The sequence below is a fragment of the Calonectris borealis genome, chromosome 7 (genome assembly GCF_964195595.1).
Source record: "Calonectris borealis chromosome 7, bCalBor7.hap1.2, whole genome shotgun sequence".
In the NCBI taxonomy this organism is placed as follows: domain Eukaryota; kingdom Metazoa; phylum Chordata; class Aves; order Procellariiformes; family Procellariidae; genus Calonectris; species Calonectris borealis.
Window position 1 is genome coordinate 28,978,395 of NC_134318.1, and position 23,463 is coordinate 29,001,857.

The 23,463-nt window shown below is 59.7% G+C and overlaps 1 protein-coding gene across 1 annotated transcript; it reads right to left on the reverse strand.

The window, feature by feature from the left end:
• Positions 1–11,911: 11,911 nt before the first annotated feature.
• On the reverse strand, positions 11,912–20,073 carry LOC142084540 (solute carrier family 2, facilitated glucose transporter member 5-like). The gene is made up of 12 exons (XM_075155387.1): positions 20,010–20,073; positions 18,310–18,452; positions 17,676–17,836; positions 17,471–17,595; positions 17,061–17,206; positions 16,848–16,980; positions 16,290–16,477; positions 16,051–16,161; positions 14,737–14,838; positions 14,032–14,107; positions 12,397–12,524; positions 11,912–12,162 (listed from the first exon to the last, which is right to left on the reverse strand). Exons 1-12 carry the CDS (start codon positions 20,071–20,073, stop codon positions 11,923–11,925), a joined length of 1,617 nt encoding a protein of 538 aa, XP_075011488.1. The 3' UTR covers positions 11,912–11,922.
• Between the last annotated feature and the right edge of the window lie 3,390 nt (positions 20,074–23,463).

Consider the following 23,463-nt stretch of genomic DNA (forward strand, 5'->3'; position numbering starts at 1 on the left):
TGCCCATAGGGAGCTGATTTATGTCCCGGCCAGCCTGCGCTGACCTCCTACTTTGGCTCAGGCATTATAACTAATGGCAGGTCAGCAGAGCTACAGCGAAAGTGAAGTGGCTGGTAGGGGGCCAGGGAGGGGGGATGCAGGGCGGGGGTGGCTGCTGAGGCTCCAGTTGCAATGGCACAGCTACCCAGAGCCTGGGGCAGCCGGGGCTGGAGCTGATGTAGCTTCCAGCCTGTCCCCCTCCACCCTGTCCCTCTCCCCTTTCTTGAGGGCTCTCCCTGACCATGCTTTCCTCCTGTTTTACCCACAGGGGGTCCTGGGTCAGCAGCATCAAACCTGGAGGTGTGGCTCCTGGTTGGGAGGAAACAGAGACACCCATGGTCTGATGGCTTCGTGAACATTAACAGCAGAGCCAGGGAGGGCACCAGGTATCTGAGCCCAGCCCCTGCCCAGGACTCACTGGGCTGAGGGACCAAGAGGACCTGGCACAGGTACAACAGAGTGCGATGCCACAGTCGGTGGCCTGAAGCGTCCGCCTTGGTCTGTTGCTCCCACCTCCTGCTTCATCCATGAGCCCTAGGGTGCAGAAATCTCCTGTGGGAGGTTACACTCCTCCTGCTCACCTCATGGACACATGTCCCTCCAGGTCCCAGACCCCCACTCCAGTGCACATGGGCCCTGTGTCACTCAGCCCCATCACAGCATACTCTCCATGTGTTTCAGCATTAAGCTCTATTATTTGTTTTCCCAGCTGGACTGGATAACTATCCCAGCAAGATGGCCAGACTATGGGAGCTGAGCTTTGGGGACAGCTATATCAGTTGCCACCCCAATCCCTGCCTGCAGCAACTGCTGAGGTCAGACCCTCATATTCACGTACCCACCAAGCAGCTCCTCCCTGTCCTGGGATGATGCCAGCTTGACTTGCCAGTCTAGGTGGTCTGGGTGGGTTGGGGGGAGCCCTTGGGCTTCCTATAAAAAGTACCTGCCCTGCTCCTGGCTGCACACTGAGAGCTCCCCACTGTCTGGTGATAAGGAAGAACATTTTAAAAAATGACAAGAGGACAAGCAGAACAGGTTTCTGACTCCTGAAGCTCTGCGGGAGCGTTTGCACAACACAGTGATTCCCTCTCTGTGCTGTGCTTGGGCAGGACCCGAGCAACCCCTGGGGTGACACTGCCATGGCTAATGTCGTCGGTGTGCCCCGGCCTGGGGTTTCCCTGCCCCAGCAGGAACCGAGCTTTGCCCAGGCAGTGGAGGGGAAACTGGGAATAAACCCGACCATGGTCCCATTGCTTGGAGGGTTCCCACCCCTTGGCTGCACTGCATGAGCTCCCTTCTTGCCCAGTCTCCTGATTCTCCTGATTTGGCTTTATTTTGCCAGGAGGAGCTCTCTCTACTGTGTATTTTCCATGCAGCTTGTGCTGGTTTGGCTGGGGACTTACCCACAGGGTGGCACGTGTGATCCCAGGGGCAGAGCAAGGTCCTGAGGCTAAGAGACAGTCCCTGGGGTGGAAACTGCACCCCCACGAGATGTCTGCACAAACCTCTCCCTTAAGATCATCTCTGAGACAGGGCTGGGGACAGGTTTTTGGCAAATGTTTGTACTGCTGTTGACTGGAGTTGAACACCACTGGTCTGGCCCAAATTGCAGGCTGATGCTGCATGTGTGAGGCAGCCTTGCTGACACCCTGCCTTTGCTCTCTGCTGGGGAAGGATGAGAAGGTAGCAAACCATATCTGTGTAAGACATTAGGACTTTCCCAGAGATAAGCAATATCTGCCTGCCTGCAGTGGGAAGGGCTCTTTTTCGGTGGGCTGTAGTGCCAAGGGCTGGGGTGTGCTGGCTGCCACCCCCTCGGCCGGACACGCAGGGCTCTGCGAGCCTCTCCTGGCACTGCCTGGCCATCCTGCAGATGCAATGGGTCTGTCGCTGTCCCACCAGGCTTCCTGCTGCTGTTTGCAAACTGAGGGGTCCGCTGGTGTCCAGACTGACACTTGTTGTTCTTTCCGACTGATAACACACTTTTCCGCTCCCTGTTTCTCAGCCAAGGAGTATTAACTTTGCAAGGCTGCAGTGAAAGCTTGCATCTTTCCAAGCAACCCCTCCCCAACAAGTTTATCAAGTCCTTCCCTTGACCCCATTGCAGGTCATTTTGCAATGTTATGGGGGCGGTGTTTTTTCTTTCTTAGGATCCTTCTTATGGCTAAACTGGATTCAGGCAGCAGCAGCTTGTGGCTTGCACCACCCTTGAGTGTTGGCCACTGACAGCTCTGGGTGCAGCACACGAAGCTCAGCCCAGCCGGGGAAGCACGTCTCCTGGTCTGAACCTGCTGTGGAAGCTGGAGCTCAGGGCATTCCCAGCTGGCTCTCAGCAAAGGTGATTTGTTTGAAATAATTTCCATGGCCTCTGCACTTCTTTTGGCCGCTGGCTTCAGGAGAACAGGTTAAATCTGTGCTGCTAGACAGCACCAGAGGCTGAGCTTCATTCAGAAGAAGCTGTCGGAGGACGTTGCCCAGCTCTCACTCTGAACAGCCCTAAAGTTAGATCTGGGATGTAAAAGTTGATGAGTACGGATAGGTGAGACCAGCTCCAGATTAGCAGCTTTTACTACAGAGCTGGGATGCTCCCGCTGAAAACGGTTGCCCTTTGGGATCAGTTTTGCTCCAGCAATATTTCAAGTTTGTCACACACCCTTTTAAGGCCTGGACAGCATGGAAGGGGCATGGGCAGCCGTAAATAAGTGGGAGCTTTATAAAACTCCCTGAAATGACCAATAAATCCCCCAGGACACAACAGGGATCACTCACAGATCCCTCTGGAAGAAATCCAGCTCTGCACTGAAAAGAAGCAGTACTTTCAAAAGCACGGTCAGAGCAGCACAACGCGGTGCCCAGGCAGGGAGCAGCCTTCATCCGAGCCTCCTTCTCCATCACCCAAGGACAGCGACGTCCCCTGGCAGGTCCCCATGCCACCCGCTCCCTGTGCCTTGCTGTGTCCTGCCTGGAGTTGTGGGGATGCACGCAGTGAAGCAAGAGAAATGGAGAGTCTGAGCCTACAGACCGGCTGGCACAAGGTAAATAACCCACGCTGGATCCGGCCGTAACCCCCTGCACAGTGCGTGCAGGGGCTGCATCCCCTTGGCATCACCAAGTGGGCAGAGGGTGTGGGGTGGGGAGGAGACTGGACCTGCCTCCTTGCTGGGGTGCTGGGAGGGGGTGAGGGGCGTGCAGGCAGCTGGGTGGGTGTGGGGACACCTGGCTGCAGCGAGTGGGTGGCAGCGGGGATATGTGGGGTCCGTCGGGAGAAGCGGCTGTGTGCACAGCCCGGGCATCCCGTCCTGGGGCCGTAGGGTGCTCATCCTCACTCTGCACCCCACACTGGGGGGCTAACAGCCCCTCTTCCCCAGCGGGTGCTGGATGCGGCCCTCTCCCACCCTCGCTGGCAGCTGTGGCCATCTTCTTGCCACCAAGGGCACAGCCGCCGGTGTGCTCAGTGAGTACGGATGGCCGTGTCCCCCGGGGCGGGGCCTGACCCCCTCCCAGCTGCCTTCCCCCAACCCCATCCCAAAGCAAGTTGCTGCATCCCTTGAGCATCCCAGGGACACCACATGCACTGTTCAACCCCCTGATGGCCACCCCCTCTCTGTCCCCACAGGACCCAGTGGCTGGTGACAAGGTCCCTGCTTCGCAGTGGCTGAGCCTCCTCCTGGGGTGACACTGTCCCAGCCCCTCTCCACCACGTAGTGCTCCCCCCGCCTTGCACGCTGCAGCAGATGGTGGAGGTGACATTTGTCTGTGAGTGACGGGCTTGACGGTGGCCGTGTCCCCCCCCCTCCTCCCTTTGCCCTGGATGGAGGAGCCTTGAGCCCACCTGGCAGAGTTGGGAAGGGCAGGCACAGGTTGGGGGGTGCCCCCGGCCCCCCCACCTCTACTGCAAGCCCCCCCCACATCTGCACCTCTCATCTCTCTGCATCCCCCCCCGAATCCCCTCTCCCAAGGGGCTGGGGCACTGGGGTGGCCAGAGGGGCATCGTCCCCGAGGGCAAGCGCCCATCACCGTGGGGTGTTTGGGGGGGGGGGAGGCGGGTGGGGGTCGGGCACCGGGGACTCCTGTTCGTTCTCTGTTTTCTGCCTTAATTAGAACCCGGAGAGACCGGGCGAAATCGCATTAGCGCGGGGCCCCGGTGCGCTGAGCCATCCATCTTTTTTTATTACAGCGTAATGGGGCTGCTCGCGAGGCGCCGTGCGATTTGTCACAGGCCTCGTTCCCTGATAACGGGCATTTGTCATCACTTTCTTCCCGTGTTAATGTCATCATCGGCGAGCTGACAGGCAGACCCGTTGAGGGAGCACTGGCGACAGACCACATCCGTCAACCTAATATTTCCATGGCTGTGGGGATCAGCCGGGCTGCGAACACACATTAAAGTGCTTATGAGGGGAGAGAAAAGAAAAAAAAAAAGCCGTTGTCATTAATTAAAATGTTAGTGCGAGCGTGTGCGCGGGTGGCGCTGCGTGGGGACGGGGGGGCGGCGGCGCGGGGGGACGTGGGGCGGCGCGGGTGCGATGCGGTGGCCTTTTAACGGAGCGCGCATCAGCTCCTGAAACCCATTTAAAAGATATTTGGGACTGGGGAATCGGTGGCGAGCACGGTGGAAAGGTCATTGTTAATAAGGGACAGCGCGCGGGAGCGCGCAGGGAGGGCGCGGGCACGGCTGGCGGAGGACACCGGAGACGGTCACACCCCGGCGTCCAGGGCGGGGTTTGTCCCGTGGCGTGTATTTGAGCCACTCGTGTCACGAAGTGAGCGGCCTCAGCCCTGCGCGGCGGCAGGATGGGGTGGGGAGAAGGTGACCTCGCAGTGGGGTTGCCCTGTGGCTGAGCAAGGGCAGGACTGGGGTGTGGGGTGGGCTGTGGACTGGGGTCAAAATGGGGGACCTGAGTGCCCCACTGCAAGCTGGCACATGGGCGTCCTGGGAGGGTGCAAACCCACTGCGAGGGGTGGGAGAAGTCTGGAGGGCCAAGCCCATGACACCTCCCCTGCATAAGAAGCCAGCGAGGAGACCTGCCCCAAGCCCTGGGGCCTGCTCAGCCGCGAGGGGGCTCAGGTCCTCACCCCATAATATTTGGCTGTTGCCATGGAAACAGGTGGTGGTGCTGGGGAGGAGTGTGGGCAGCCAGGGTGCATGGCACCCCGGGTATTTTTGGGGGGAGGAGTCTGTTTTCTGTGCCTTTCTGGGATGCCTGTGATCATACAGAACAGGAAGGTTTGGGTGGCTTTTTTTTTTTTTTCTTTTTTAAATTACCTTTTGGGGTGTTTGGGCAGGTTTTGGGGTGGGTGCCTCAGCCAGCTCTGCCCGCTGCCCTCCCAGCATGTCCTGGTACAACCCTGATTTGCACAGCAAAATGTGACTCCAGGAGCTCTGACACAGCCCGGGGGGGGGTCCAGAAACGGGTCCAAAATGCTTCTTCCTCTGCCCAAACCCAATCCGCAGGTCCCCTGGGAGAAGTCCCTGATGTTCCCGCCCTGTGGCTGGACACGGTGCCAGAGGACGGGGCGCTGGCAGGGAGCAGGCAGCCGCGGGCAGCGCTCAAACCTGCCTAGTGCAGGAGGGGGGCACGAGGTTTGAAAATGTGGCTGCACACAGAGCCTTCACCCCCACGTCCCCATCCCGGGGACAGGCAGGGCAGGCTGTGAAGACGGCCACATGTGTCCCATGTCCCAGGAAGGCTCCTGGCGCTTGCTTTCATTGCTCTTCTTTTTTTTTCTTCTTCTTTTCTGCCCTTCCTTGTTCCAGACACAGGCTCTGGGCAAGGGAGAGTCAGGTTTGGGGGGAGGTGTGTGGCTTTTTCAGAGACCCTGGGCCCTTTATGTGTGTGCCCATGGACACACTCATGCACACACACACCCCCCCACACCCCCCCAAGTCATTTCTGTTAGTGCACCCAAAAGTTTGGCTCCCCCGGCCAGCGCCTGGGGCTGTCACAGATTGGGAGTTTCTGGGATGGGGAGAGCTGGGAGGGGGGGTACTTATCTCCAGGTGCTGATGGGGAAACTGAGGCGCGGAGCAGGGACTTGCGGTCCTCATCCATGCTGTGGTTACGGGTCATCCCATCACTGACAGCATCCGACAAGTCTGCAGACGTCAGGGAAAAGGTGTCCGGGAAATTTTCTGAGGTGGCCGCGCTCCCAGCCCCGTGACATCCCCGGCCGGGTCCCCAGCCCCCCTGGCAGCAAACCCTGCCACCAAACCCTCCCTCCGCCCCAGCTCCCTGCCATAAATCACTGCCCTCCATTAGCCGAGGACCTTTTAAAAAGGATTTATTAGGGGGGATTTAAGCACAGGCAGCGATACGGTTTCATAAATCGAAAGGCAATAGCGCTCATCATTACCGGTTCGTTCAGGGGGTGGCACCCCTGCTCCCCCCATTCCCGCGGCCGTGCTAACAGCCCCCTCCCCAGCACCGCTGACTCCACCGCTCCCCTTCGCCTCCCAGTCTGTGGAGACCGCGAGCGTGGAAAATCCCCAGACAGGGAGTGTAAATGCTTGTTCTTTGTAAATGAAGAACATAATTAACATTAAATTAAGGTAATACAAATGAAGACAACACAGAGCCTGACAGGATGAGTGTTTGGGGAGGCAGTAGAGAGAAGTGATTCATATTTTTAATTTACTGTACAAATAGACTAGCAGGGCTGGGGGGAAAAGGGCCATCCAAGTGGAGTGGGGATTTTTTTTTTTTCCCACTGTTGTTTTGCTGTGCTTTAAGCACACAATGACTATTAAAGTCAACTGCCCATATAATAGGACATCTCCTACATGACTGCTCTCTGAGAGGCAGCTTGCTGTAGCAATAAATTCTGGGAGTGCCATCTGCTGGTGCGCACCCTCCGCCGGGCACCCTCACCTCGGCCACCCCGACGCTGGGCACCTGCAACCAGACCAGCCCCGGCACCCTGCGCCAGCTGCCGAGATCTGCTCCCACAGAGCGCCAGACGTGGACCTGCCGGCATTAATACAGAACTATTATTTTTTCTATAGGGTAACAAACACTTTTTTCCCCCCAAATATGCTCTTAAATTGTTCATCATCTATTTTTTTTTTTAAGATGCCAAGGAAATATTTTAGGCTTTTAAAAGAAACAGATCACTGTTCTCCACCCCTTCAAAGTGCCGGGTTTCAGCTGAGTGCCCGTTACGCAGAACACAGTAAAAAATCACCCTACAAAAAGGCGCTTGACCAGAGTCCATGTGAACCGCAGGCTCGGCTGGAGCCGGCTCCGCACTTTCAGGAGATGAGAGCTGCAGGCTCAGCCCGGGGAGACCCCGCTGCGGGACGGCTTTCAGCTGGGAGCGAGCCAGGTTTACCGCAGCGCGAGGGTGTGCATGGGGCTGTGGCACCTGAAAGGGGCACACCGCCACCACCGCGTCCTTGTCCCCTTCCCTGGGGGACTCCTGGTCTCCTTTGCACAGTGGTGAGTGCAAAAGACAAGACGCCAAGAGGACCCATTCCTGGCTGAAATCACCCTTCCCAGGCAGAAGATGCCTGGGACTCTGCCGAGAGCCTCCCACTCTATACCAAAACTGGAGAGGGTGTTTCACCATCTGAGAGCCTTTCCTAATTTTGGGAGTGCAACCTTTGCTCTCCAGGTCACTTGTGTCCTGGCAGTTATTACCGTGAGCCCTGACCATGGGTCCAGTGGTGGCTGAGCTGGCGGTGGAGAGGGGCTGGTCCCAGCTCCTTGCTCCATCATTTGCCATGTCCTACGCCTTTGCCGCCTCTTCCTCTCCCCTTCTATGCTCACCTCCCGAACCACCCCCAGAATGCCCGGGGGCAGCTCCAGCCCATCGCCTGAAGGTTTGCCAACCCCAAAGTGCAGCCAGGGCCTCTTTAACCCCTGCCTGGGGCACTGGGGAGGGCAGAGTGGCTGGTGCAGGACAAACCCTGTATCCAAAGGGAGGAGGCCCCCCCCTTTTGCCCCCTCCATGCTTTTACTGAAGGCGTGTTTGCACACAAGGCTGTGACGGGGGGGACGTGGAGTGCCCTGGTGTGGGCACTGGGAGATGGGGGTGCACCATCCCGCAGTCTCAGACCTCCCGTCAGCACTGATGTAGAGCTTTGACAGGGGCTCGGCTGCCCATCAGCCTGGGCTGCTCCCCATGAGGTACCGTGCCCGATGCACCATGTCCTCACCGCCGTGCAGCCCCGCAGCCGGGTCCCCCCACTCCCGAGGAGAAACCAGAGAGGGCGGATGACAGAGCCCCATGCCACGCTGGCTCCTCTGCCAGCTTTGCCCTGCTTTGAACAGCCCCTAGCAGCTGGGGCCTCCGGGGGGCTAAATCACCCCCAGACACCTCAAACGCACCCCGGGCCCAGGCTGCAGACACAGGGCTGCTAGCAAACTGACTTCCCCCCAGGCAGTGCCCCCCGTGTCCAGCATCCTCGCCCTGCGGTAGCTGCGCTCCAAGCACAGCCGAGGAAACCGTGCATGAGCCTGCCTGGACCGAAGGGGACAGCTGTGCCAGCCCGGCCCGGGAGGGGTTGTGCCGGGGGCTCAGCCCTCCACCGCAGCACTGTGAGTTGCTTTGGGGTCCCCAGGGCCAGGGCATGAGGCCGTGGTGCAGCTTTGGGTACCATCGAGATGCCTTATGGAGCTTCTTAGCTCCAGAGCCTCTCCTCCGTTGGTAAGACAAAAGGCAGGGACCAATCCTGCACCCACCTCTGCAGGGCAGAGGGGTGCTGCTCCAGCTCCCTTTTCTCCACACAGAAGGAGGCAGGAGCAGGGTTTTCACCCTGCTCAGAGCATGCAGGAACTGAACCCCGCTCAAAACTGGTCCCTGATGGAGCCTCTGCAGTCAGGTGAAATTTTGGGGGGAGCGATGGCATCCCTGTTGAGGTGACAGATCGCTGTTAGGGCACCTGATGAAACCAGTGCAGGAAGGTTTCAGCCTCAGAGGCTTAGTGGGTCCCCGTCATTAGCAGGATCCATCCCGCAGGAGCCCATCCCTGCTGGAGCCAGAGGGACCATGAGCACTGGCAGGGTGTGAACGGTCCTTGGCTTGTCCGGTCACAGCCTGGGGGCACTTGCTGCCTCGTCAGCCACCCGGTGCTGGCACAGGGACACCAGAGTGTGCCCAGCAAGCTTTTATCAGCCTCCCGGTCAGGCACCTGAGAGCTTCCCTGCAGGATCTGGAGATATCCAGTGATGGGCCATCACCATTTCAAAGTATCTTGAGAGTTCAAACTGAGGCCTTCTTTCCCATTCCAGTTTGGCTGGGGTAAGCTCCAGCCCTCCACGTGTATACCTCAATGCTTAAACTCACCCACCCTTTAGCAGTGGGTACATCATGAGAAGGCACTTACGCATTTGGAGGAAGTCACCTTCATCTTCGTTTCTGCAAACCTTAAGAGGATCAGGAGCATTTCCAGGCATCAAAGTAATTTCTCGGACTCTTCTTTGCACCTTCTCCAATCTTTCAAGGTCTGTTTGGACACTGCTAGAGGATACAGCTTTACCCTCACCAAGCAGAACCAGTGCTTTTGGAGGCCAGAATCCAGAGAGCTGCTTTGGTCATGGGGAAGCAGCTTGGAGCCCACCCAGCCATACCCTTCCCAAGAAGCCTGTAGTGGCATGGCAGGGAATGCCTCCCTGGGCAGGGCAAGCAGAGGGGAAGCCCAAGTCCTGCTTTTGCAAGAGTACCAGAGTCATGGGGGGGGGGAGGGCACCTTGGACTGACAGCTCCAGAGATCCTGCCCCAATATCCTAAAGAAAAACCTGATGAGAAGCTAGTGTCCCATGAGTGTGGGGTTTCCTCGCTCCTGCCCTTCCAGGTCCTGATGGAAGGAGGATGGGCATGTCCCTTGGCACGGTACCCTCACGAGGGTCCCCAAGAGCAAACGCACCCAAAAGGCACTGTAGGATTTTGCCAGCGACTTTCAGTTCTTGGAAAGAGGGGACTTTTGCCTCTGGTGGTATCTGAAGCCCTGGCAGAAATGGGTCCCGACCCCATGTTTCCCAGGTCTGCCCCATCTCACCAGCCAGCACCTGAGCAGTCCTTAGCCATAAGGCAACACTCTGGCTCCTTGGCCACACCAGGACCCCGGGATGGGGGGCTGCTCCCAGGGGGGCCATTGCCTCCCACATGGAGGGCAGGGGGCATCTTCCAAGCCGCCCCACATGCTGGGTGGGAGAGATAAATAAATACCAGAATAAATAAATACAAGTGGCAAAGAGGCCTGAAATGATGCTGTCGTTTGCTGGGAATGAGAGACACAAGTGTAATTTAGGTTTTGATATTATGAAAGTCTCGCTGCTCTAAAACAGCAGGGCACTCAGTGCCTCATTAATAAAGGATAAACTTGGAGTCTATTTACAATGCACTTTTTGGGGTTATTTACACTCCATTATACATATGTAATGCTGCACATATTTACCGCTCTGTTCTGCTGCCGAGAGCAGCCGAGTCGGGAGGGAGACGGAGTGGGAAGCGGCTGATGCTGTGGAGCCGTGACCCCTGCTTTGACTGATGTCCCTTAAACAGCTCGAGCTACAGGAGAGCCCCAAGCCGGCTGCTGAGGATGGAAGGGCTGGGAGCAGGCACTGGGGGACCCAGTATGGCCCAGTCCCTGTCCCCATGGGCCAGGTGCCCACCCCCCCCCAGAGACACCCCAAGGCTTTACCAAGTGATGCAGAAAGGGTGAGCTCCTCACATGGGCTGGAGCCCAGCACACCAAAAAGTGACCGCAAGCACCAAACACGCAAGCCGTGGGCCCATCATGGAGTGGGGAGCTGGAAAAAAGAGGGCTAAATTATCTGCAACAAAATAAATCGTGTCTGTGTTGGCACTAGAGGGTTTTGGCCACGCAGCCCTCCCCACCGCCCAGCTTTTACCTCTTACCAGAGCAAAATATTGTAGTTTGCCTGCAATTGGCGGCTCCCCAGGGGTCTACTGGCCTGGGACCCCCCGACGCCCTGGTGTTCGTGGGAGCTGCTGTGAGGGTCCTGGGCCATGCGAGTGTCGTGCCCACAGCAGTCCCAGGAAACAAGGTAGCCCCCACCACAGGATCCAGGGCAGAGATGTGGGAGAAGTCGTGCTTGGAGAGCACCCCTGGGGTCACAGTAATTCATGGGGTGTAGCAAGGGGATGTGGGTGCGCTCAGGACCCCTTTGTCCTCAGCAGAGTTTGGGAGGGTGCGGGGGTCCCATGGGAGCACTCTGCAGGGCCAGCGTGCAGGGCTGGGCAGCAAGGGGCTGCCAGCAGGCTGGGGGCGGGGGGGGCATGGCGGCTGGATGGTCACCCCCAGCTCTGAGCTGCTCCCTGTCCTTTCTGCAACTCTGCCTGTGTTTGCATGACCAGCGTGGAGTGAGATGCAAGAGCCCGGGAGCCACCCTGACCACCCGCCCTAGGAAACGTGGGGCAAATCTGACCTTCCCAGCCAGGTACCGCGGGGAGGGGGACAAGGCCCCCATCCATCCTGCTGCTCCCCACTGCTCCCTGGCACTGGGGAAGCACCCACCCGTGCCAGCACGCCTCAGCTTGCTGCCGGCCCAGGTTGCACTTGCCAGACGCCAGCTCTGGAGGCAACGCTCTTTATTAAACACCTTATGTGGGCCGCTCTTGGCAAGTCCATGTGCCCGGGAGCGATGTGCACCCCCTGCCCTCAGGAGGTCCCCCTGTCTCTGGAGGGCATCTCTTCCAGCATGGGGACGATGCACAGTGGTCGGTGCAGCCCTGGCACATCATCGGAGCTCATCCTGGCCGCAGGCTGCGGTGTGGTGAGATGTCCTGGGAGACACAGAGCTGATCGAGTCCGAGCAAACTGGCCCTCACTTCCCTCCCCAGCCCCGAGCCCCCTCCACCACCCCTGTCCCCCACATCCCATGCGGGGTGGGGGACCCACAGTGGGAGGCGGGGTGCAGGTCAGGGCAGGCTGGAGCCCGAGCCCTCCAGGGAGCTGCTCTCCAAGGCCCCATAGCCATCGAGCTTCATCATCCCGATGAGATGGGCTGGGATGGAGAGGAAGGAGTGGCGGGTGGCGAAGATGTGGCTAATCTCCATGAAGGTTTTGTTCTTGGTCTCAGGGATGACGAGGTAGACATACAGGGCCACCAGCAGGCAGACGCCACAGAAAACCAGGTAGCAAAAGGCACCGGCTGACATCTGGGGACAAGGAGAAAGCAGGGATAGGGCAGAGAGCCAGGCACCCCCGAGCTGGGCATGGCACGAGGCAGCGTCCCCTCCTGTCACCCCTCCCCGGGCGGGCTCTGGCCAGCACTGAGCTGAGCCAGGAGCACGGGCATCTCTTGGGTTAAGCCTGGCTTGGCACCCTGTCCTGGGGGTGCAGCAGGGCCATGTCCATTCCCTCCTCCTCCCATGGCCCCTCCAGACTGGTACCTGCAAGAAGGGGAAGATGAAGCCGACGGTGAAGTTGCAGAGCCAGTTGAGGGACCCCCCCACGATGTAGGCGGCTGGGCGGTGCGACTGCGTGAAGAGCTCGGCTGTCATCAGGAAGGGGACGCCAGCTGCGGAGGGAGCGGACAGGCTGAGGGTATGGGGGACAGGCTCAGGCACCCCTGGGTTTGACAGGTCCTGCCCATCTCACTCCTGTGGCCAAAGGGCTGGAGCCCAGCAGGACCCACAGGTCAAAGTGGGGGTGCTGGGAGGGCTGGAGGAGACGGGAAGCACAGGGATGGGTGGACCAGTGTCCTGCCCTTGGTCTCCCTTTGGGATCCATCTCGGTAGGTGGGTGATGTCCCCCTGACATACCACAGTTGCACCTTGCTGGGTCCTGAGGCCAATTTCACAAGTTACTTGGTTGGGAAGTTTCAGACCGAGTCAATATCAAGGTGGAACATTTCATCTGGATCCTCATTTTGCAATAATTTGCCTAAATGCTGATATATTAAATCTCATATAGACCACAGGCATACAGAAACATGTTCCTGGTGCCCTCCCTTGATCAAAACGGTTTAGAAAATTTCCTTCTATCGATCAGCTAAAGGCTCGGACGCTGTGGCTGATTTAGGCAGGAAAGAAGCAACCACATTTCCGAGCATCGGAATTTCCCACAGGACACCGAAATGCCTTTTTCCAGCCGGCTCTTCCCATGTACAGTGAAAAAAAAACCAGAATGACTGAAGGTGATTGCCCAAGCCAACCTGGCTATTAAAAACTGGACATGGGTTGTGGCTACTTCTCCTGGAAGGACTCAGCCCCTCCTGCCATGTGTCACTGAGCTGGCAGCCCTGGCTCCCCGGACTGTCCCTTTGCTGGAGGGCAGGGTCCGAGGTCCAGTGCACACCCCAGGGCACACGGGGATCTGGCAGAGGACTGTATTTGACACGGTGACATGCCCGGGGTCCCACTGCCTGGGACAGGGCTGACTGGGACCTCTTTATAAAAGATGCTCCAAGGGAAAATATGAACCAAAAAAAAGTGCTAAGAAGCGAGGGAGGAGTGGAGCCCCTAACGGACTCTTACTCACAGCTCGCCCAGAATAGAGATATATATTTTTTTGTTTTTAAACTCCTATTCATCATTGTTTGTGAACAATGAGCCATTAAAATCCTAATTAAAGATGTAATTACAGTGAATAAAGTCTGGGCTGAGGATGAATTATAGATCTGTTAACAGCTCTGCTAATACATCAACTGGGTAAACCAGTCCAGGTTTCACTCCTTGCTGTTTGAGCCCGCTCTTGTGCCCGCGCTCGGTTAAGGGCAGGACGATGCTCACCAGCCACACCATGATGGGAGCGGATCACACCTCCAGCGTGGCCCAGGGAAGGTGCCGGGGCTTTCTCCCCGCTTGGCCCGGGAGCAGGGGCGAAGAGGAGGAGGTGGAGTGTGCATGGGGCAGGAGGGGCTTGTGGTGGGATCTTGCTCACAGGATGCAGCATGATAAACCAGGGCCTGGCTGCAGGGAAGGGGCCAGAGCGCTGGTCTCGCCACCTGCCTGCAAACCCTGCTGCTCCCCCAGGACCCCCATTCCCGCCCCACCGCCCCCTGCTCCTGCCGGCCCCAGACCCACCTGGTCCCATGCAGAATCCAGCGATGATGCCGACCACGCAGGCGACACCAACGTAGCGCATCCAGGGCAGGGCGGTCTGCAAAGTGACACGGGGCTGGGGGATGCTGCCGGGGCAGTGGCCCCAGGCTTTGCAGCCAGTGTCCCTGGGACAGGGCTTCACACCTGCTCCTCGGCTCGGTGGTGGCCCTTGGGGACAGTGGCCATGCAGGATGTGTGGGGCAAAGCTGGTGAGATTTGGCCTCGCAAAGCTCAGCGACTCATGATGCTGAGACATCCCCAGAGCTGTGGGAGCATCCCCCGGGAGCAGGCAGCAGAGGAAGGACCCCACAGACTTCTCCACCTCCCCTGGCATTTCACAGCCACCTCCCTGGGGACAACTATTTCTGCAGAAATTTCTGCCACCAGAAGTGGCAGGATTTTACTCATGTGGATTGGACCAGAAGTGGCAGGATTTTACTCATGTGGATTGGGGTTTCTTCTTGTTCTTTGCTCTGAGTTTTCCTTCCCTTGAACTTTGGGAAAAAAAGGAAAGGGAAAACAAGGGAAAACATTGCTTGGAAAGAGCCGGCTCACCTCTCATTTCCATGCATGCTCCCTCCCCCGGGGTGATACCCATCCCTTCATCACCCAGCCTTCATTAAGGCACCCAGTGCTCCAGCCCCAGCCATGTCAGTGGCCTGGGGGGTGGCGGTGGCTGGACCCTACCTGCAGCAGCAGGGAGATGGTGATGCCAGCCGAGCAGATGCCCATGGCGCAGAAGCCGGTGATGATGAGGGGCCGCCGGCCCAGCTTCTCGATGGTGAAGCACTGCCAAGGGAAAGCAGAGACCGATGGGGTGGTTGAAGCTTCCCACCAGGACAGGGGCATCCCCTGAACCCCAGATCCAGCTGCGGGTGGAGGGATGCTCCTAATTGCACCTGGGGGTGGGGGCAGCCCCAGCTCAGAGCTCCAGGGTTGGGGCTGGAGCACGGGAAGAGCCAGAACTCTGGTGTCCCAGGGTGAGTTTGCACTGGGCAGCAGTGGGGTCCCACAGAGCCCCATTAGGGTGCAGAGTCAGGGCTGGCTGGGGTGGCCATATTTGCACCGGCCGGCGCCGAGCAGAGGTGCCGAGCTGGGCACAGGGTGTTTGCGGGGCAGCGGGCAGAGGAGGCAGGGCGCGGGCAGGCGGCGCGGCGGCGGCTGGAGCAGGCAGGGTATTGACAGCAGAACAAATGCCTGTAATTTTATAACCAATCTCGGCATGTCCGTCGGGGGCCGTTTGCGGGGCTGCTCCCAAGCAATCCGGCTGTAAGCTGAGCGGCTGCCGTGGGCTGGGGCGGCCCCACAGCTGGGGCAAGGGAGATGGGGAGAAGGGGGCACCCTTCGGAGGGGCAGGGGGGTGACTGGGGGGCCCCACTCTGCCATGGGTTGAGCTATGGGGAGAGGGGAGCGGCCCCTTGCTCATCCTCAGTTTTCTGGGAGCAGCCACCCCCCATCCATCTCTCTAATTGTCAGGGAGCGGATTTAGTGCCGGGTGGCTTGGGCTGGCCCCAAGTGACACTCGCAGATGGGACGAGGGCCATAAATCTGCCTGGCCCAGTGCTAACTCTCCAGCTAAATGAGGCCTGGCTGGGGAGGCCGGGGCTGCTAGCCCGGGGCCAGGCCGGTGCTTGGCTGGGGGGGCAGATGGGGACATGTGGCTCTGCTAACGGAGTGACAATGAAATAGGGAGCCAGAAGGAACCTCATAGCTCCCTCCACCACCCCCAACCTGCTCCTTGCCTTGTGTGTCCCCCCAACCTCCCTGCTATCCACTTACCCCCAAATTCTCCCACCCCTCCTACACGCAACCCTACAAATTGAGCCCCTCTCATCCCGTCCCCCCACACCTGCCAAACCCTCTGCCCCCCAGCAAAGGGGCTGTGCTGTGGCATGGATGGCATTTGGGGTCCATCCAGCACTCCCCGTTTGATGATGCTGGGAGGTGAGGACACGGTTCTGGCACTGAGGGGCTGCGTCCATCTGTCCATCCCTGACTCACCCCGATCAGCCCAGCAACAACTTCAATGGCGCCGGTGCCCACGGTGGTGTAGGGGATCTGGGACACGGGGATCCCGGCGTTCTCAAAGATGATGTTGGTGTAAAACCAGATCTGCCGAGGAGGGGACTTAGCATGAGCTGGGGGGACGGAGCCATGGGGCACTTGATGAAATGAGTTGCCAAGTCTCAGCTCAGCTTCTGCAGAGCCAGGTCCCGGGGCGAGGACCCCCCAGGGCTTACAGCATCGATCCCCGAGAGCTGCATGCCAGCGTTCACCACCACCACCGAGAGGGTTTGCCAGCGGACAGAGCGGTCTCGCAGCAGCTGCCAGACAGACACCATCTCCACGGAGGAGAGTGACCGCTGCTCCTCCTTCATCTCCTCGATCACATCCTGCACATCGGGTGTCCCCAGAAACCGGTGCAGCGCTGTGGGGAGAGCAGGGATCACAGGCATGCGTCTCCCCATCGCAGGGTGGATGCTCACAGGTATGGCACAGGGCAGGGGCAGGGGCTTGGCTCTGCCCTGGCTCAGCCTACCCGGGGGACCTCCCTGACCCATGGGGCTGAGCACCCATAGGACCCGAGGAGATGCCTCACACTGAGGTGAGGTGATGGGCACCATGGAAATGCTATGGCACAACTGGGTGGGAGAGAAGGGCTGAACCATAAGGAGTACGATGGGCTGTCAGGTCTGGGTGTGGAAGGATGCTATGAAGACGCACCTTGGGCTCGGAAGACCTTGGACCAGCACCCAGCACCTCCCAGAGCCAGTCCCCACCACAGGATACCCCCTCACCCTCAGTGGCCCCGCAGACATCATTCCTCTCTATCAGCAGGTACCGCGGGCTCTCGGGGAAGCAGTGCAGCAGCAGGAGCTGGAGGGAGGCGGGAACGACCACCACCGACAGGAAAAGGGGCCAGAACCTGTCCTGAGAGGAGTGGAAACGGGACATGTCACGGGGAGGGCAGAGCAGGGTCCAGCACACATGGGCTGGGGTTTTGTGCTCACCTTGCCCAGCAGCTCTGGCAGGCCCAGGACCTGCGCAAAGAAAACCCCCAGGCAGATGAAGATGCTGGGCATGAGGCCCAGAAAACCCCGCAAGTTCTTGGGGGCGATTTCTCCCAGGTAGAGGGGCACCACGCTGAGACAGATACCTGGGGGGGACAGGAGGGACCGGGATGGGAGAGGCAGCCAGGAGAAGGGTGCCCAGCCAGACCCTCAATGCACCTCCTCCCATGCCCAGCACCACCCACAGTGGGGACCCCATGGCCAGGGAGGTGGCCCTGTCTGCCCCATGGAGATCCCCACTGCAGAGCCTGTGGCCATGGGGGATATGAAGTCTTCTCCAGCCCCCTGGGAATGAGCTGTAGGGGACCGAGCCATGAGGAAGGGGCCGTGCACAGCCCCGCAGCACCTACCTGAGTGCAGCCCCGTGATGGAGCGGCCGATGATCACCATCTCGGGGGACCCCAGCTCCCGGCTGAAGCCCATGAAGCCGCCAGCCAGGAGGACGAGGAGAGCACTGCGGCTCAGTGTGCCGTTCCTAGCAAGGCACAAGCAGCAGGGCAGTCCCTCCGGCCCCATCCCATCCCTCGACCACCCTGTCCCATGCCACCCCCTTACCTGCCATACCGCTCCACCAGCACCCCCACCAGCAAGGAGCCCACCAGCCCGCCCAGGGCGAAGACGGAGACAGTCAGAGAGTAGAGGAGGGTCAGGGGGCCAGGGGCCAGCCCGTGCCCATACCGCTGGGACCATGTGGCATTGTAGAAAGCCTTTATGTGCTGCAGGGCAGAGAGAGACACACGGGCACCAAATGTATTGTGAGAAAGGGGAAGATGGGGAAGACAGGCCCCATAGGGAAAATGCTACAGAATTAACAGCATTGCAGGGGATGCAGGGCAGGACATGACTGGGGATGACTGGGATGTGCTGGTCTGGTTGCTCAGCCAGCCTCAGCACCAGAGGAGTTTAAGAACAACTTGGAGATGCCACAGGCAGAGCTGAAGCTGGAGCAAGGAGGTTGTGCGGAGCTTTCCCCAGCCCCTGCCTTCCAGGGGGGGACCAGTTTGGGGCAGTACAAGAACACAGGCTCCCATGTCCCTCCCATGCCATCCCTCTCCTGGGACTGCTCTCTGTGAGCGACTGCCCAAGGGAAATGCCAGCGTTTTGAGGTGGGGCTGCCGGGTAGCGACCCCTCCCAAGGAGGAATGCAGAGCCCTTCCCCTGCTCCCCGGAGACGCTGGCCCTCCCTTACCTCTGCCGGCGAGTTCACCACGGCCAGGTTGTAGCCATAGAGCATGGAGGAGCCGAAGGACACCAGGAGAGTGACTGACAGCAGGGGGAAGGTGAGGTGCTGAGAGAGAGGAGAAGGGATCAGCACAGCCCCGGCCGGCAGAGCTGAGGGCCAATGTCAACGTGTGGAATGAGCTGCATTGGGTCACTGCCCCTTTTCTAGTAGGGATGTCCCTGTCCCAGAGCAAAGACCCCAACGCGACGGAGCGCTGTGCTGAGCAATGCTTCATGCCGCTGCCCAGCACCCAGCCTGGCCGATCCGGTTTCCCCGTGGCTGGTCTCGTGGCTGTGGCGTGAGGCTTTACCCTGGCAGTGGCCCAGCTCAGGCTGCTTGTCCCAGGGCCAAAGCACCCCTGCCCCTGGGCTGGGAGGGGGCAGCGGACAGAAAGGGGCAGGAGAAGGAGGGGGAGACACCCGTCCCCTCCCACAGATGGGGGCACCCAAATGGCACTGCTGCGAGCTGCCCCGCGCATACCTCCCTGCCTGGGAGGCCCAGAGCTGCTGAAAGGGGCAGTTCCCCACAGCGGGGCCCAGCCCCCCCCAAACGCCACATGCACCCACCTCCTAGACCCTTGCCCCCACCAGTGCGTCCATCACCTGCTCCGCCTGCAAGGGGGGATCTCGCTGAGGGGAGCCGACGGCTGCGAAGGGACACGCTGCAGCCCCGACCCAGCCCGGGGGGTTGAGACCAGCCCACCCCTGGATCGTGGTGCTCAGCAGGACCCAAGAGGCATTCAGGGCATCTCCCAGCCTCAGGGGCATCCCTGGGTGCTGCACCCGGCTGTCTCCCCCGGAGCAAGAAACACCCCACAGCGACAGGGCTGTGGCGGGATGCGGGGTGAGTCTGCGTCCTCCGGGAGCAGCCCCGCGTCCCAGCACCCAGAGGCCGGCCCTCCCCGCAGCCCCCCCAGCACGGTAGCCGGATCCGTAGCACCCAGTAGCTCCCGGCTCACGCACAGCAAATCCCCGCAAATCCCACCAGGAATCCCGAGCTGGGAAAAGGAGGGGGGCTTCAGGCCAGGGGCTGGGGTGAGGGGCACCGTGGGGCAGCCGGGAAGCGGGGATGGGGCAGGTCGCCCAGCCCGCAGGGAGCTCACCCCAGTGATGTCCCCGCCGGGCTGCGGGGTCCCTTTCCCGACCGTCGGGGCGATGCTGCAGCCGGAGCGGGAGGAGGGAGGAGGAGGAGGGCGGGAGGAAGGCAGCCTCGGTCCGGCGGCCTTGCTCGTCTCTCCCATTTTTAGATGGAAGAAGGAGAGGAAGAGGGAAGGGACGGGAAGAGAAGGGAAGGGAGGGCAGGGCAGGGCAGAGTAGGGCAGGGCAGGCAGCCTGGGTGCCCCCGGGGCTCATTGGAGGCGCCTGAGCGGCCGGAGGAGGAGTCCGGGGGCCTCCCCCCTCGCCGGGAGGGGGGACAGAGGCAGACCGGCACCTCCGGGCTGCCCAGCCCGCTGAGGGGCCACGGCCAGGCCTGGGGACAGGGGGACCACCGATGTGATGTTCTGCCACCATTGAGAGCCCCCGCATGTCCCCTCCAAATGGAGGTGGCCCCAGGGACCATAAGCAGGGTAGCATCCCTGCATCACCCTCGAGCCTGGGGGCGAAGGGGCAGCCCCACATCACCCAACACCCCCATCGCCCCCCGGCCTCTCTCCCACCCTGTCAGACGTATGGGGCAGATGTGCCCCATCCTCTGCAGCTCAGGTAGGAGGGCTGGTACCCACATGGCCATGGCTCAGGGCAGCTGCCTTCTCCGGACACGGAGGGGCACAGCCCCCAGCCCCAGAGAGGAGAGGCTCGGCTCATGGCAGCTCAGAGGAATCCAATTTTGCTGCGGCCAGGAGCTGCCTCCCCTGCTGCTAATGAAGTGCCTTTAATTAGCAGCCTAATAGCAAGCTCTTAATTTGCCGAACAGCCAGTTGAAAGGATGGGGACCCCACTAAGCCACGGCTGGCAACAGCTCCAAGGGCTTAAAAGGGACAGGCCCTGGCTGGCTGGCCCCACCTTAGGAGGGGTCCTGTGGGGACGGGGGCAGAGGAGCAGGGTGGGAGAGCCCCGCGGGCACGGGCACCTCTGGGCCTGCCATGCCCAACCCCAGCCGGGCTGTCTCAGGTGAGGGAGAGCCCAGGCGCCTCATCCTCCCACACGGGATGCTCCAGCATCTGTCTCCTGCCTTCACGTGAGCCTCCAGCTCTCCTCGAAAGCACCGTGCCCTCTCCCCCAGCCACGAGCCCTTCCCAGCCCGCCGGCGTTCAGCTTTTCCCAGGGCAGGCACCTGCTCAAGAGCTCCTATGTCTTTCTCAGACTCAGTTTCTCCATGTCTCGATCGGGGCATCGCCTTTACCTTCGTGCAGATGTGCTGGACAGCTGCAGAGATCTTGGTGATGGACACAGTGGGGGGAGACCTGCAGGGAGCCAAGGTCCTTCAGGGGATGGTCCCGTTTCATTCCCAGAGCAGCAGGATGAAGATCCATTTATCAGACATGCCCATGGAGGAGTAGGACAGGCAGCCTGTGCATACCAGCCATGGCCAAAGCACTTGCAGTGCTGCAGGGCAGCCCTAAACACCCCCAGGACTCACCCCAAGCCCTGTGCTAAGACAGGGCGAAGCAGCAAACCCGGGACAGGATGGTAAGCCAGGCCATGCTGTGTTCCTCAGTCATGCTCCCACTCTGGTCATCCAGGTACATGGCTTGTCTCTGGGACCAGCACCTGGAGGGTTAAATGTGCCCAGTCCAGTGGTCTCTGCCTCAGGGAGAGGAGGAAACAGCAGCAGCCATCTTTCCCCCATCCTGAGCTATCCGAGCAAGTACCCACCTAAAAACCTTCCTGGAGCTTCCCAGCCCCTCGCACTGAAGCCCTTACCCATCCCCAAGCCCAGTGCTCGGCCCCACAGCCACAGCCCCGCTCCCGCCACACAGCCTGATGCCAGGCACTGAGCAGGGACAACCTCAGGATGCTGCTCCAAGCCAGGCGGGTGACCGCTGCCTTGATTTAGGGGGTAAATCTGGGTTACTGCCACAGGTTCCCAGCAGCGGCTAGGATGCCGGGAGCAGAGGTTTAGCAGCAGATGTATAGGTGAGAAACACGTGCTGGGGGAGGAATGGGGAGGAGGAGGAGGAGGAAGAAAGCCTGGGGTGCCAATTAAGGGTCACCAGGGAGCTGGGTTAATTTGAGACACTCCTGTGACCTGACCTGGTGAAGGTGGCACACTGTAAGAAGGAGACAAGCGCCGTCGAGAAACACCCGCTGCTCTGTGCTGCGAGGGAGCTCGTCTCTGCAATTTACAGGCGTCCCCGTTCCTCCCCTGTTCCTCCCCTGCCTCTGTGCAAGGACTCCCTGGCTAAAACACCCCCCTTGGCTCGGAAAGCAGCTGTGAGCCCACAAACCACCCTCATTCCCTCCCACTGTCACTCCCAGGAGCTCCCGTCCCACTCTTTCCTCGCTGCTGCCCCCGTCCCCAGGCGCAGCACTGGGCTGTCCCCGTCTCAGTGCTCCACGCCGTGGGATGCTCGCGCACCTCCTCTCCTGGAGGCCTCGCACACACAGTGCCTGGGGCACACAAAGAAACCTGGAGGACCGGGAGAGGCAGAGCAGCAAGAAGAGCCGGTCCCAGCACGCATCCTGCACAGAGCAATGGCATTTGCCAAGGCCAGGAGGATGGAGATGCTGTTGGGAGCCCTGTGCTCTCCCGAGGGCTTCCCCTGAGCTGATGGCCCAGCTGCCCATGGTGTGGGCAGAGGCAGGATCCATCCTGCCCCAAGGAGCTTGTGTGGAGGGACAGAGCCAGCCCCACTGCAATGGCGGAGCACCTGGTGCCTCCTGCCTCCCTGCCCAGCTCCCCAGGGCCAGGCACTGGCAGCCACGAGCCAGCCATGCGGGATCCCACACCAAAGACATAAAACACAAAAAAATGGTATGAGGATTTCTGCAGGACTGGGGAAAGCAGCAGCAGGGAAGACCCACTGGGAGAGTCCGTCCCCTTTTCCAAGGTGAGACGGAAATCCCTCAGAGAGGACATGGTCAGTGCTGCCTCTTGGTGGTTGCCCAGCACCATCTAATCCAAACCAGAACAAAGTCCACAAGGAAGCAGTAAGCGGCTCAAATAAACGTAGGCAAAAAGATGCATTGCTTAGCAAACACTGACCCCTTTCCCTGCGCTGGAGGAGAAGGAACTTGGCAGCATGGGCACAGCAGGCAGGGCCGCTTGCAGGCATCTCCGCAGCTTGAAAGGTCAGAGCAGTTTGCCGGCACTGCCCTTTCGGAGTTGACACTGCAGAAACAGAGACGGTCCGGCAGCCTCACCACCTCGCTGCCCCCTTGGAGAAGAAGCCTTCCTTCATCTGCCTTTACAAATGCCAGCAGGGTGCTTTGGGTACGGGACAGGGAGTTTTGGACAGATCAGCTGTGTGATGTTAACCAGGGGTTTGACTTTCTGCAAACCACAGTGGCCTGCAGAAGAAACTCAGGGGTGTCCCTAGTGAAAGCACTGCTCAGGCTGCTGTCTCTGCCTTGTCACACCGGAAAGCCCATCGGACTCTGTTCTCCAGCTGCGAGAAGTTTATTTACCTGTACAGGTGAGACCTTTTCAAGCTCAGGTTTTCCTGGTCATATTCCTTATCCAACTTCAGTGGTCTCTGGCAAATCAGTCCCACAGCTCAGCAACCTCCCTGCTGGTTTGGAGATTTCTAGCTGCTCCTACCAGCCAGGTGCATGTCAGCAAAGCATCTCGGAGACAAACCTCAGAATGGGGAGATAACACTGATGAGAAACAACGAGTATCCCTTGGAGATATAATGAATGTGTGTCTGAGGGCAAAGCAAAGTGGCTGGTACTCACACACATGCACTGCTGGGAGCTTGCTAGAAGGGCATCGCATCCCTGTCCATCAGATGTCCTCAGCCATACTCGCCAAGGAAGGATCAGCCAGCAAAGGGGACAGGCTGAGACCTCAGATTGCTGCAGCCCATTACGTTAGATTTGCATGGGATAGTTAGCACAAGCAGGATCTTGTTTTCCTCTGCTAGTCTTCTCCAGCGGCGCAGGTGCTTTCCTCCTGGGAGAGTGTCCTCGGCAGTGTGTGCGTTGGCTGTGAAGCAACTTGAGCACTTGGAAAAGAGAA

Bases quoted from the DNA above. Each gene is read 5' to 3' on its own strand.
- LOC142084540 (XM_075155387.1), bottom strand. From the start codon at position 20,073: ATGGCCATGTGGGTACCAGCCCTCCTACCTGAGCTGCAGAGGATGGGG. The intron at 16,981-17,060 runs GTGAGCACAAAA...CACTCCTCTCAG, and splicing joins TGCCAGAGCTGCTGGGCAAG to GACAGGTTCTGGCCCCTTTT. The intron at 12,163-12,396 runs GTACCAGTCTGG...CCTTGTCCCCAG, and splicing joins TCATCTTCCCCTTCTTGCAG to ATGTCAGCCGGTGCCTTTTG.